Source organism: Haliotis asinina, chromosome 13 (assembly GCF_037392515.1).
Source record: "Haliotis asinina isolate JCU_RB_2024 chromosome 13, JCU_Hal_asi_v2, whole genome shotgun sequence".
Classification (NCBI taxonomy): Eukaryota; Metazoa; Mollusca; class Gastropoda; order Lepetellida; family Haliotidae; genus Haliotis; species Haliotis asinina.
This window is the reverse complement of record NC_090292.1, coordinates 9,731,556-9,746,025: the sequence shown is the minus strand read 5'-3', so window position 1 is coordinate 9,746,025 and position 14,470 is coordinate 9,731,556. Positions and strand designations below refer to the sequence as shown.

The following is a 14,470-nucleotide window of genomic DNA, read 5'->3' as shown; positions in this document are numbered from 1 at the left end:
AAAAATGGCGACATTTACGAAGAAGCCTATTTTGAAAGGCGATTTTAAGCACTTTAGCTTGGTCTGAGATAATAGTGGATGGTATCAAGAAACTGGGAATTTTCCGCAGAATTCAAAACTGTGAAGCATTTATATATGCGTGGTATATTTAGAATTTTATTGGACTTCCAAGTGAGGTATGTAGAGGAAGGACATATATGTCCCTGTGGCATCCAGGGGGTTAAGCCACACTCGTCTATATTCCAGCTATGACAGTGATCTGTAAATATTCGGGCCTGGACCAGACAATCCAGTGATCAATAACATCAGTACTGATCTACGCAACTGGGATACGATGACATGTGTCAAGCAAGTCGGCGAACATGATCACACGATCCCGTTAGTCGCCTTTTACACACGCATGGGTTGCTAATGGAAGAATCATGCCTTGATTCAGGAGTAAAGTGAAGTAAAGTAATCAGACTCTTCCTTTCCTAACTATTTGTTTGCTTGTTTATTGTTGACGTCTGTCACAGCGTCATCAGCAAGTACGTGAAAGAAACACCGCAGGACAGGTGAAGTCAAGGTTGTTGCTGGTCGAGGTTGACTCAACAAGGCCGATTTGATGTCCCCCGCCAGGGTATTGCTGGAATGTTGCTCCAAGCGGCGTAAATCTAAGCTAACTCACTCACTCACACTATCAAATACACCTGTACAACGTAAAGCTCATTTTGGCGTCTCTGTTTGCCTGTCACCGAGACGATTTAAAGGCTTATCCCTTGTTTATGGATGGGACTTCACTGACAAAACACACATGACACTGCTCACTAAATAGCTGTTTTCAAAACTGAGTTCGACCCGTGAAGGGCCCAGGGTAGAATAGGCCTCCAGCAACTCATGCTTGCCATAAAAGGCGAGTATGCTTGTCGTAAGAGCCGACTAACGGGATCGGGTGGTCAGGCTCGCTGACTTGGTTGACACATGTCATCGCTTCCCAATTGTGCAGATCGATGCTCATTTGGTTGATCACTGGGCTGTCTGGTCCAGACTCGATTATTTAGAGACCACCGCCATAGAGCGCTGCGTAAAACTAAACTCACTCACTCAAAATTGAGTTCTGTGTATAAATATGCAAGATTTACATTTACAAGCATACATACAGTAAACGATGACGCGAATGACGAATTCGTCATATGTCAAAACGGCGGTCATTTCAGCAATAATTGTATTTTAGCTGAAAACAGAATGTTAGATTGAGAAGCAGAGATCCAGTGGGTGGATGTATTTGTCCTTCTGGCATCCATGAATAAATAAAACTGGGATGTTTCTGGTGATAATTGTTTTCAGTTTATTTTTGTATATTATATGTTTAGTCAAATAAGAGAACTGGTTAAATCCTACAGTAATCAGCTACAGACTACCATTCTCCCTTTGTTAAGCAGAAGCGACGACCTGGTATTTGAGTAACACCGCTTGTGTTGTGAGGCAGCCGGCTGAGAAGACGACCCAGCACCTCTGTATGTTTGTGACGTCACTGTCACTGTACAAATGGCGCCACGTCAGCTGGGTGAACCTCGGCTTAGTCTGAGGTCACAGAGTGCAGCGACATGTAAACAAACAAATTGTTGTTTCACGATTCGCGATATTCTCAGAACACAATTATTAAAATTGATAAATAAACACAGAATTACGTTAAGACGGGCGACATTCATGTACAATCACTCACCGTTTATGTTTATACTCAGTTTACAATTTTCCTACCTGATCATGCGAGGTTCCAAAGACAAAACATGACAAAATGTCTGAAAATACATTCAACAACTTTTATTTAGATTCAAAAAGAAAAAAGGAAGCCACCTGAATCGTGACCCACGACTACGTGAACGGCACACACCACACCGCGTCAGTAACGACATGTGCTCCGTCTCTGTCTAGTGTGCACCACGTGACACCAGGAGATCCACCACTCGCTGACGTCCCCAGACTCTCGCTATGTCGGCCGCTGTCTTCCCGTTGTTGTTCCTGGCGTTGATGTCCACCAGGTTCATGGACACGATCAGCTTCACCGTCTCCAGGTGTCCACCTGCACAGGCCCAGTGAAGGACGTTGTCACCGCCCACGTCCACCAGTGACACATCAGCCCCTCTATCCACCAGGAACTTCACCACGTCACTGTGTCCCTTCCATGCTGCCGCCATCACCGGTGTCCAGCTGCCTCTTCTATAGTTGATGTCCACGTGACCCTCGGCCAGGATCCGCTTCACTGTCCTCAGGTCACCGCGCCTGCTGGCGTCGTAGAGGTCGCGGCCTGCTGCTGGTGATGGAGTCGCTGTAACACAAAGTAAACTGTCTTAACCTGACATCTTTGTCTCACATCTACAATGTTTACATGATGTTGATACGTGACATTGCTACGTCATTTAAACAATTCCATCATGGCTGACAACAACCAACATGACGGGAATGTCAACATGTGGTTTCTGGAATTAACGACTGCGTGTTTAATATGCAACTTTCTGTTAGAGTCAGAAGTTCTGCATTATTTTGTGTACGACTTCAAAGTGTTGATGTGTGTTGAACTTTACGAGTTGATAAAGCCAGTACAAATGTTGGTGCTGTGTTTTCCAACCTACCGTGTGTGTCAGAGTCTTGTGTCGTCACTGGCGGCGGTGGAACCGTCTTGCTGGGTGTCAGATTCTCACTTGCGTCAGTCGTGGAGGCTGAAACAGGGAATATGGTGTTCAGAACACTATACATAGCACATAAGCATTTCTACTGCTGGTCTGTTTTCGCTTTCCTGATATGTTTTGCCTTTCAATATTATGTATGATTAAATTCTACATACATATCTTATGGAAAAAGAGTATTAATCATATATCTTTCAAGTTGACTGAGATGAATCTTTAAAGCAAGAAAAAAGTGTTACTTTTTTATATTACTTTTTACAGTTTGAAATTCTGTGATTGACAACGTCGATTGGTACCGGAGTGAGATTCATCTCTCAAGTCAAAATCACCACGGGCATATACATCAGTGTGGTAAATACAGGGAGAATTAACAACTGCATTTCCTGCCTGCTGGGTTTTCCCACCTACCCTGTTGGTCTTGTGTCGTTACTGGCACTGGTGGAAACGTGTTGTTCCGGCTCGGGTCAGTCGACGCTGAAACAGGGAATATTTTAATCAGAAAACTATGCATGTACATAAAATAGTTCTATGACTTCTGGCCTCAGGTTCTGCTTTCCACAAATGTTTTGCCTTTCAATAGTATGTCCAAATACATCTGTTATAACAGATGGTTTAATTTGATGGATATTTCATTTCCTACATATATTTTCACAGCTTCATTTAGTAAATTTAATAAGCTGTCCATTGCGCATCGACTGTTTGATAACAGTTGGGATCCTATTTGCTGAAATGTTTGAATTGTATAGATGTCTGACTTTTTTTTGTGTGTGTGTTAAATATACACTTGAACAGTGACAACAAAACAATCAGTTCACCCTCAGAGCTAGGTTAGGTTAGCGATGCAAATACGGGGACTTCATATATAAGCATATATTATGTTCACATTGTGTGTTAATAGATAAACAAACAATTACTTCAGCACCTTTACTTACTCATAATTCCTCTTTATGGAAAGACAACCGTTTTAGTTTGAATTCAGTAACCGTGGCTGGAATATTAAAAATTGCCTTTCCTAGATGTCCTAACCCTACTCTCTCTGTTAACTGTACCTGCAATTTTAGGCAACTCTGTAAATTCTAAAGTGAAGCGCATTAACGCTAATGTTTACCAAACAGTGGGAAGGACAACAGGGCAACCTGACTCGATGTTTGTGCAACACAGTTGTAATTTGTGTCAAACTCTGTGAAACTCTCACAAAATAGCAGAATACCGAGTAATAGTGGCACACAGAGCAATTGTCAAACAACTGCTTACCGAGGCGGACACTGCAGCTGACACAACTGTACTTGTCAATGGAAACAGTGTGCTTTGATAAACGACAAGGGTGGTAAAGGTCGAAATGTCGGTTGTCGGACATGCTTCGTCTGTTTCAATGTTAGAAATAACGAAAATACAGCCCAATAGGACTTCCATAATCTACTTTCCATTGAATTGTTGTTTTAATTGGTGCAAAAATGCACGAGGATACGTTTGGCCGTGTGCTACAGCGGGGTTGTAGGTCAATGTAATGCAGCAGCCCCGAGTAAAAAAAAACACACTGTACATTACATTTGAAATGAAATATTGGAGTGGACAGATGTAGGATGTAAATCCCACCAGGTCAGGGGTAACGGTAGGAAAGAGTACATAATCTGATTAAATTAAACGAGTCTATCAGGTGAAACGCTGCGTTGTTATGTTTTCCCCGACCCTCCATCGTCCCCCGTCGGTGACAGGCTAAACACAGGTCTGGGTGTAAACATTGTGTGAAGCAAACACTTGGTTCCTACACCATTCATGCTGCTTCACAGCAGTCATATAATATACATTTACACTATTTCATCTAATTCCACAAATCAGTTTAAAATCATAAGCTGAGAACTTACCCACCAATAACGCACGTCCTAACACGAGCGACACATCTCTCTGCTAGTTGAGAAATGCTTTTACTGGCGACGCCACGAAGCAGACCTGCCAGCTATGACGTCATTGTGACGTGTTAGGCTAGGAGCACGACAACGTTTGGCGCTCGACTACTTGGACTGATCACCATCACTATATGGAAATATTTCCAATCGTCCCATGTTTGCTCTCTAGTTTTGTTTTAGTTTTTCTGATACAGTTCACGTTACCTGTGGCATGACATGGACAATTATATATTAGCATATCGGACACTTCTTACCTTGGTGTAATTCACCGGCTGTTTGTATGGCTTAATTCCTAATTTATTTGTTTAAAAAATATAAAAGTTTACTTTCAAAATAGGTCATACATGGATATTAGTAGACCTCAAAGCCTTTGGGTGTAAATAGTTGCGATCACTCTGTCAACCAAGGACATTGAGATACTTGAATTGAGCTAATACCCCTAAGTATAACCTTGAAAAACTAACTGGTTTTCTGAACCTGTTGTGTTTAGTATAGAAGCTTTTCCATATCTCAGTCTAGTGTGAAAAAAAGATACCCATATTTAGTGTATGCTGGTTTTAATGTATGTTGTCCTACGTGTAGGCAGACATTCCCACCTCAGTTTAGCCCCCTGGATGTCACAGGGACATATATGTCGTTCCACTTCAATCCTCAGTTTAAATTCCACAAAAATTCTAAACATATGAAGCACACAAACATATTACACAGTTTTCAATTCTGTGGGTAATTTCCTGTTTTGTGATACCATTCACTATTATCTCAGACAAAGTGATTAAAATTACCTTTCAAAACAGGCTTCATCGTAAATATAGCTCTTTTATCGCAGCATTACTTGCTGTTTTTTGCGAAATGTCAAAACAGGATAATTACCAGGTGTATTTGATTTAAAAAATCGCAGATCAGGTTTTCATGAAATCACTACTGCCGTTGCCGATGAACCCAGAAATACACTTACACGAACGCCGAAGTGTGCTTTCCGCTATCTTGGGTAGTATTTACAAAATCACGTTTCTGCTTGAAATTCGAAAGTCACATTCTGAAAAAGCCTGAAAAGTCACTTTCTGCAAATAACTCTCCTTGTGAAATGATTTATAAGCCATGGTCCAACTTCTTGCTTGTGATCTAGTTCTCGACTCAATGTGCGCTGCGACAACTTGCTACATGTACAGACAGAACCACGTTTACACGTTGCCCTGGCCACCTTCATTTGAAAAAATGCCTATCGGTGACGACAAAAAGCCATTAACTGACACGTTTTGCTTTGATTTTTACTTGAGAAAAGCATGTTTTGTTTGATTCCCAAGTGCAGTGCGACTTTACATGATATTAATAAAGACTGAAAACGCCATGAAAAATCGGTTATATTGTCACGGCATTTCCTATGACAGAACCCGAGGAAGTGCTAGTTGAACTAGCAAGTCGTGGCATCTATGAAAATGCTTTGTATATGTTATCAACCCTTGAGTTATTTCCAACGGTAATTCTTTAACCATTGTGTGCGAAAAGATATTGACTTTATTATGTAGACACTGCAGGAAAATGTAAACCATTTGATGCTGACAACACTTAACCGTGTCATTTAATATGCTAGAGACTGAAATATGTTATCAATATGAATATATGTATTGTTTAGTTGTGTAATGACAAATAGAATTTGGAAAGTGCCCTTGAATGAGTACTTAACCAAATGGTGGTTTTACTTCTTCTGTATCTGAAATAGTATATTAAATAAATTAGTATTTCAATATTATTTCCTTCTATTAAAACTTAATAAAATCAAAACATTTTAATTTATACCCGTAATTCAGGATAATTAAAACGCAGTCATTGTAGAATTTTGCAGTGTTTTTGTTCATTATTTATCCATACATTGATTTTATATTTCATGCATCACAAACCGTTACAGACATAAAAAAGTTGATTTTAGTTATGTTCATGTTTATCGCATTTGAAAATTGGGTACATGTAGGCGATTATTGACATAATTCGTCCGTTACTGTTACTTTACAACTACTTGTCCATTGTTTCTCACTTCTCTCTGTACCTGCTAAATATTTGTGTTGTCAAAAAACTCAACCCCATCTTGTACCACCCATGAAATTTACATAAGAAAACTTTCAGCGTTTCACATTTCATGCACATCAGCTTCACGCCGTAGTGAATTACATGAATACACCCATATCGGCCGTAATACTAAAGCGATTTGAGTACATATACAATGATGCAGTTTTAAATGTGTGATACTGAGACATCTAGTGCCAGACTTAAATTACCGATTGCAAAACATGACCTGAAAACGATCAGCTGATTCCAGCTGCTCGCTTCGAACTGCCATATCGCCATTCTTGCAATGTAAGCAGTCATGACTATCCCAGGTGTATCACAGAATCATGGAATATATGTTTCAGGATATAACACTTGATGTATCATCGTGAGAGGGAATAGATATACGGTCAATGCACAGGAGTGAACGTTACCAGCGAAGGTGAAAGCTACAGTTGTCAACTGTCTCTAAATGTAATAGCAGGGACAAACTATATAGTTGTAGATTATCCCTGGTAATAGTAACACGTAAGGCACACATCGCGCATACACATGTGTCGTCATTTTAAGTCTGGACCGTCCGGAACAGCGCACCTATGAAGGGAAGATAAATTCTACAGGACCTCGATTCCCGTTACGTTTTAGAATTAAACTACAACTGGTCTTTGTCACCAATACCAATTCTTTCAATAAAACGAAAGCTAATTGATTTGAAAACAAACGCTGTGCTTTTTTCAAATGTAAACAATAGCAAATTCCGATTTTACACTGCATGTCATGTTCTGAAATGTTACGACATCCAGACGTCTATTCATTGCTCGTCATGGCTTAGTACCTTTAGAATATGTATAGAAAGAGCATCGTAGCAAGACAGGAAGTTAAACATAGATACAATGCAATGATTTGGAATGCAATGCAACTCAAAAGAATTGCACAATGCCAGTTAGAAAGTGGTCAAATGTAACATATATCATATTTGGGATTACGCCATGTTGGTAAAGTACAAATTCTAGTACGATACCCACGTCGCTGTAGCTGAGTAGACTAGGTGGCTGACTTTGTGAGCTGGCGATTAGGTGCCTGACTCTGATTACTTATATCTCATATTTATGTACACACGGTCACTGAGTCCTCGCAAATAATATGCCCCCTTGTCTATGAAGCCGCCATTTTGTAAGAAATAGGTCAACGCTAGTGATGTCATGCGTCAACATTGTTGTACATATAAGGCAATTTGTTTTAGGTGAAGATCTCGGCATCTAGGGTCTAGGTGTGAAGTACATACCGAGACAGAGTCCACCATAGATATCATGTATGTTGTATTTATGTGCGAGTGTACATGCGCTGTGCAACTGCGACGCATAAAAAGACTTGTTTTCTTTTCTTTTCCAAAGGGTCTCTAACTGTCTTATGTGGTTATATTGCGCCATGGATTAAATTTCTCCTCCACAAAACGGTGGCGATATAACAAGTGTATCGTACATGTATTTTCAGTAGCCATAAGGCGTCCGCCTATTCAAATGGTCGTAGTTAGTCGCCTGTTAATTTCATGTCATGATTATTGTGTACTACAAAAATAAATGAAGGTAAACCATGGGTTTCTATCTATGCACAGCGCTTGTCATGGTATCACCCAATAGTAATAAGCTGGTGATTTATTTCATCATTTTCATGACAACTATACCTCTGATGTCCAGTTCCTAACTGAATCAGTAAGTTCACTCAAATATGTAGAGATACAGAGATGAATTAGTGCGATAACAGCAGAGTTGAAACTCGAATTTTACAGGCAGTACACTCACAACATCAGCGTTAAACACGTGAGAATTACTAATACAAATAATGCCAGGCATAAAACTAAAAAGACTGGAGCAACAGCTGTCAAGCTGGGTGGAGGTTCGATATACAGAATGGTCAATGATCTAGACATACTGGCTGATCTTGATGTTTGGTGTTACTTTGTTTTCAAACAGACAAGCAGACATGTAAGCTCTTATATACACCGGGCCTTGACTGCTGACTGCAGATAAATATGCTGTGTCGGATTTACCTGCTAGCCCAACCTTTGCATGCTTTGTAAGTCCTTATAAACACTGGGTTATGCCTGCTATCACAACGTTAATATGCCTTGTAAGCTCGCATGTACACTGGGTTATGCCCGCCAACTCCACGTTAATATGCCTTGTAAGCCCTTATGTACACTGGGTCATAGCTGTTTACTCTACGTCAATATGCCTTGTAAGCCCTTATATACACTGGGTCATAGCTGTTTACTCTACGTCAATATGCCTTGTAAGCCCTTATATACACTGGGTCATAGCTGTTAACTCTACGTTAATATGCCTTGTTAAGCCCTTATGTACACTGGGTCATAGCTGTTAACTCTACGTTAATATGCCTTGTTAAGCCCTTATATACACTGGGTCATAGCTGTTAACTCTACGCCAAAATGCCTTGTTAAGCCCTTATATACACTGGGTCATAGCTGTCAACTCTACGTCAATATGCCTTGTAAGACCTTATGTACACTGGGCCATAGCTGTTAACTCTACGTCAATATGCCTTGTTAAGCCCTTATATACACTGGGTCATAGCTGTTAACTCTACGTCAATATGCCTTGTTAAACCCTTATATACACTGGATCATAGCCGTTAACTCTACGTCAATATGCCTTGTAAGCCCTTATATACACTGGGTCATAGCTGTTAACTCTACGTCAATATGCCTTGTTAAGTCCTTATGTACACTGGGTCATAGCTGTTAACTCTACGTCAATATGCCTTGTTAAGCCCTTATATACACTGGGTCATAGCTGTTAACTCTACGTTAATATGCCTTGTTAAGCCTTTATGTACACTGGGTCATAGCTGTTAACTCTACGTCAATATGCCTTGTTAAGTCCCTATATACTTTGGGTCATAGCTGTTAACTCTACGTCAATATGCCTTGTAAGCCCTTATATACACTGGGTCATAGCTGTTAACTCTACGTCAATATGCCTTGTTAAGTCTTTATGTACACTGGGTCATAGCTGTTAACTCTACGTCAATATGCCTTATTAAGTCCTTATATACACTGGGTCATAGCTGTTAACTCTACGTCAATATGCCTTGTTAAGCCCTTATATACACTGTGTCACAGCTGTTAACTCTACGTTAATATGCCTTGTTAAGTCCTTATGTACACTGGGTCATAGCTGTTAACTCTACGTCAATATGCCTTGTTAAGTCCTTATATACACTGGGTCATAACTGTTAACTCTACGTCAATATGCCTTGTTAAGCCCTTATATACACTGGGTCATAGCTGTTAACTCTACGTTAATATTCCTTGTTAAGTCCTTATATACACTGGGTCATAGCTGTTAACTCTACGTCAATATGCCTTATTAAGTCCTTATGTACACTGGGTCATAGCTGTTAACTCTACGTCAATATGCCTTGTAAGCCCTTATCTACACTGGATCATATCTGTTGACTCTACGTTAATATGCCTTGTTAAGCCCTTATATACACTGGGTCACAGCTGTTAACTCTACGTTAATTTGCCTTGTTAAGCCCTTATATACACTGGGTTATAGCTGTTAACTCTCCGTTAATATGCCTTGTTAAGCCCTTATATACACTGGGTCATAGCTGTTAACTCTACGTTAATATGCCTTGTTAAGCCCTTATGTACACTGGGTCATAGCTGTTAACTCTACGTCAATATGCCTTGTTAAGTCCTTATGTACACTGGGTCATAGCTGTTAACTCTACGTCAATATGCCTTGTTAAGCCCTTATATACACTGGGTCATAGCTGTTAACTCTACGTTAATATGCCTTGTTAAGCCTTTATGTACACTGGGTCATAGCTGTTAACTCTACGTCAATATGCCTTGTTAAGTCCCTATATACTTTGGGTCATAGCTGTTAACTCTACGTCAATATGCCTTGTAAGCCCTTATATACACTGGGTCATAGCTGTTAACTCTACGTCAATATGCCTTGTTAAGTCTTTATGTACACTGGGTCATAGCTGTTAACTCTACGTCAATATGCCTTATTAAGTCCTTATATACACTGGGTCATAGCTGTTAACTCTACGTCAATATGCCTTGTTAAGCCCTTATATACACTGTGTCACAGCTGTTAACTCTACGTTAATATGCCTTGTTAAGTCCTTATGTACACTGGGTCATAGCTGTTAACTCTACGTCAATATGCCTTGTTAAGTCCTTATATACACTGGGTCATAACTGTTAACTCTACGTCAATATGCCTTGTTAAGCCCTTATATACACTGGGTCATAGCTGTTAACTCTACGTTAATATTCCTTGTTAAGTCCTTATATACACTGGGTCATAGCTGTTAACTCTACGTCAATATGCCTTATTAAGTCCTTATGTACACTGGGTCATAGCTGTTAACTCTACGTCAATATGCCTTGTAAGCCCTTATCTACACTGGATCATATCTGTTGACTCTACGTTAATATGCCTTGTTAAGCCCTTATATACACTGGGTCACAGCTGTTAACTCTACGTTAATTTGCCTTGTTAAGCCCTTATATACACTGGGTTATAGCTGTTAACTCTCCGTTAATATGCCTTGTTAAGCCCTTATATACACTGGGTCATAGCTGTTAACTCTACGTTAATATGCCTTGTTAAGCCCTTATGTACACTGGGTCATAGCTGTTAACTCTACGTTAATATGCCTTGTTAAGCCCTTATATACACTGGGTCATAGCTGTTAACTCTACGTCAATATGCCTTGTTAAGTCCTTATGTACACTGGGTCATAGCTGTTGACTCTACGTCAATATGCCTTGTAAGTCCTTATGTACACTGGGTCATAGCTGTTAACTCTACGTTAATATACCTTATTAAGCCCTTACATACACTGGGTCATAGCTGTAAACTCTACGTCAATATACCTTGTAAGCCCTTATGTATTCTGGGTCATAGCTGTTAACTCTACGTTAATATGCCTTGTTAAGCCCGAGATTGTCTATACCTGCTAAATTAGGGCTTACATGCCTTGCAAGCCCTAGTTTGGCTAACATTTACATGTCTTGTAAACCCTTTAGAAGGGTTGCATGCTAATCCAACGTTTACATGCATTGTAAGCCCAGGTTATCAAATAAAGCTCATTTATTCATGCACAAACTCAATGTTGACGTGTACACTAAACTTTTTGCTGCCATGCCATCCTAATCCTACGTTGCCCTGTCATGTGAACCCTATGTTGGCCTGTCATGTGAACCCTATGTTGGCCTGTCATGTGAACCCTATGTTGCCCTGTCATGTGAACCCTATGTTGGCCTGTCATGTGAACCCTATGTTGGCCTGTCATGTGAACCCTATGTTGCCCTGTCATGTGAACCCTATGTTGGCCTGTCACATGAACCCTATGTTGGCCTGTCACATGAACTCTAGGCTGGCAAACAAATTAATGTTATTCTCATATATTTCGATTGCCATATCAAAATAGAATGCTAATTAAGCAAGAAATCTCGGCTAAAAGTCTCACCTGTCGTTCCAGGATACGTCGTGGTTGAAAGCTCCTTGATCTCTTTCCTCATCCCACAGCAACTGGTATTCAGCGTCGTGAAGTCCTGTGAGAGGCCATCGAGTGTCTGGTTTGTGTCAAACAGGTCACTAATGCTCTGATTCAGTTGAATGTGTAAACTCTGTATATCTGAGGATACGTTTCTCCGCATTTCCTGCAAGCTCTCCCGGTATGATTTTATTTCTCTCTCCGTCACCACAAAACTGGTATTCAGCGTCCTGAAGTGCTGTGTGAGGCCAGCAAGTGTCTGGTTTATGTAAAACTGGTCACCAATGCTCTGATTCAGTTGAATGTTTAAACTCTGTATATCTGAGGATACGTTTCTCTTCATTTCCTGCAAGCCCTCCCCGTGTGATTTTATTTCTTTTTCCGTCACCACATAACTGGTATTCAGCGTCCTAAAGTCCTGTGTGAGGCCAGCGAGTGTCTGGTTCGTGTCAAACTGGTCACTAATGGTCTGACTGAGTAGTGATGTCAGCATCCGTGCACATGAGGTTGCACGAAGTACTGTCTGATTCACCTGAGCCCGGATGTCTTTGGTCAACTCTCTACGTTCTTTTCTTACACTTTTTCTGTAGGTGTCTCTTTCCCGCTCAACATGCCTTACGTCTCGTGTTATTGCTCGAAGTTGTGTCTTTATGTATTGCACGTTGTCCTTTAGGGTGTGAACTTCATCGCGAACTTGTCCGGTGATCCGATGCCCAATATCATCTTCAGTCAGGATGTTTGTAATCTCTTTTTCTACGAGAGGTTTTAGCAATGAAGGAAGGATTGTTGAAGTCAGTTCTTTTTTCAGGGACTCCTTCCAAACCTTAAATTTCTTCGTCAGTTTAGTCACACTTTTAGTATTTGAAAATTTCCAAAAGCTAAGGTCTTGTTCAACCACCTCCACACGTATAGTCAGACTTTCCAAACTGTCACCAGTATGTACATCTCCCATACCGCACAATACAAGACTCAGGAATACAACTGTTGATAGCTCCATTGTTCCAACAGAACAACTCGCAGCTAGGAAGGCAACTGCCTCGCCGCTCGGTAAACGGCTTTTATATAGCTCGACTGAAGTGTCTGGAACAACGCCAGCTCAGGGAACCACCCTCTACACCAGTAGTGTGTGTAGACCTTGCGCCCAACTAGATGGAAATGCTGAGCTGCACATCCAAACTTGAATGCCACGGTCATGAAGCGGAAGAAAACCTCAGATGTGGCCACTCTAACTTTTATGATAAGTCACAACACATATGCTTCGTGCTATTTTACAACTGAAAATACTTGTTATTTTACAGGATATATGGTGTATTCAACATACATGTTTCGTGTCATATTACAGTGAAGACACCACGTCTGAAATGCCGTGATTTGAAACAACACAAAACTTGGTTTTGTGTGTCTTAGGGATTTAATGCATAGTTACAGCACTATATATTTATTACTCCAGACATGTCTGGCTAGGTGAAAACAGTACCTCACGTTCAGTAGACGAGACTGGGGCGGTACACTATTCACAGTCTACCCGTGAAGGTCCCGGGGTAGAATAGGCCTTCAACCACCCACACTTGCCATAAAAGGTGACTCTGCTTGTCGTAAGAGGCGACTAACGGGATGGTCAGACTCGCTGACCTGGTTGACACATGTCATCGGTTCCCAATTACGCAGATCGATGCTCATGTTGTTGATCACTGGATTGTCTGGTCCAGACTCGATTATTTACAGACCGCCGCCATATAGCGGGAATATTTCTGAGTGCGGCGTAAAACTCAACTCACTCACTCACTCACTATTCACAGTCTATTTCATATGAACAGCCCAGGTCAGTGTGCCCAGACCAGTTCTTGCGCCTTTAAAACTTAAGATTCATACTGAGCCGGTACACTATTCACAGTCTGTTCCATCTGAACAGCTCATGTCACTGTGCAGGGGTTCTCAAACACAAACTAGTTCTTGGGCCATTGACACTTCAAATTCATACACATCTCCTCAGACATCAGATCCTGCCTCTCATTAGGTATTTATGAGGAATGTTTGCTTGCAGATAAATCGGACAGTTACATATCATAACTGGATACTAAACATATTGACAACACCATGAATATCGATCCGATTTTTTGTAGAATTTGATTCAAGCCAAAAAAGAAACATAAGTCCAAGCACATAAAACAACAAGGGAAGAATCACGGTGAAGACACCGGGTGGTGGCTCACACTGAGGACACAAGGTGATGACTCACAGTTGGGACACAAGGTGATGACGCACAGCGGGGGCACCAGGTGATGACTGACAGTGGAGACACAAGGTGAT

General features: G+C 40.8%; 1 protein-coding gene across 1 annotated transcript; it reads right to left on the bottom strand.

Annotated features, from left to right (window-relative positions):
* Positions 1-1,782: 1,782 nt before the first annotated feature.
* LOC137260260 (uncharacterized) lies at positions 1,783-13,188 on the bottom strand. Its single transcript, XM_067797954.1, has 4 exons — positions 12,134-13,188; positions 3,075-3,140; positions 2,613-2,699; positions 1,783-2,308 (listed from the first exon to the last, which is right to left on the bottom strand). The coding sequence occupies exons 1-4, from the start codon at positions 13,155-13,157 to the stop codon at positions 1,911-1,913; spliced, it is 1,575 nt and encodes a 524-aa protein (XP_067654055.1). The 5' UTR covers positions 13,158-13,188; the 3' UTR covers positions 1,783-1,910.
* Between the last annotated feature and the right edge of the window lie 1,282 nt (positions 13,189-14,470).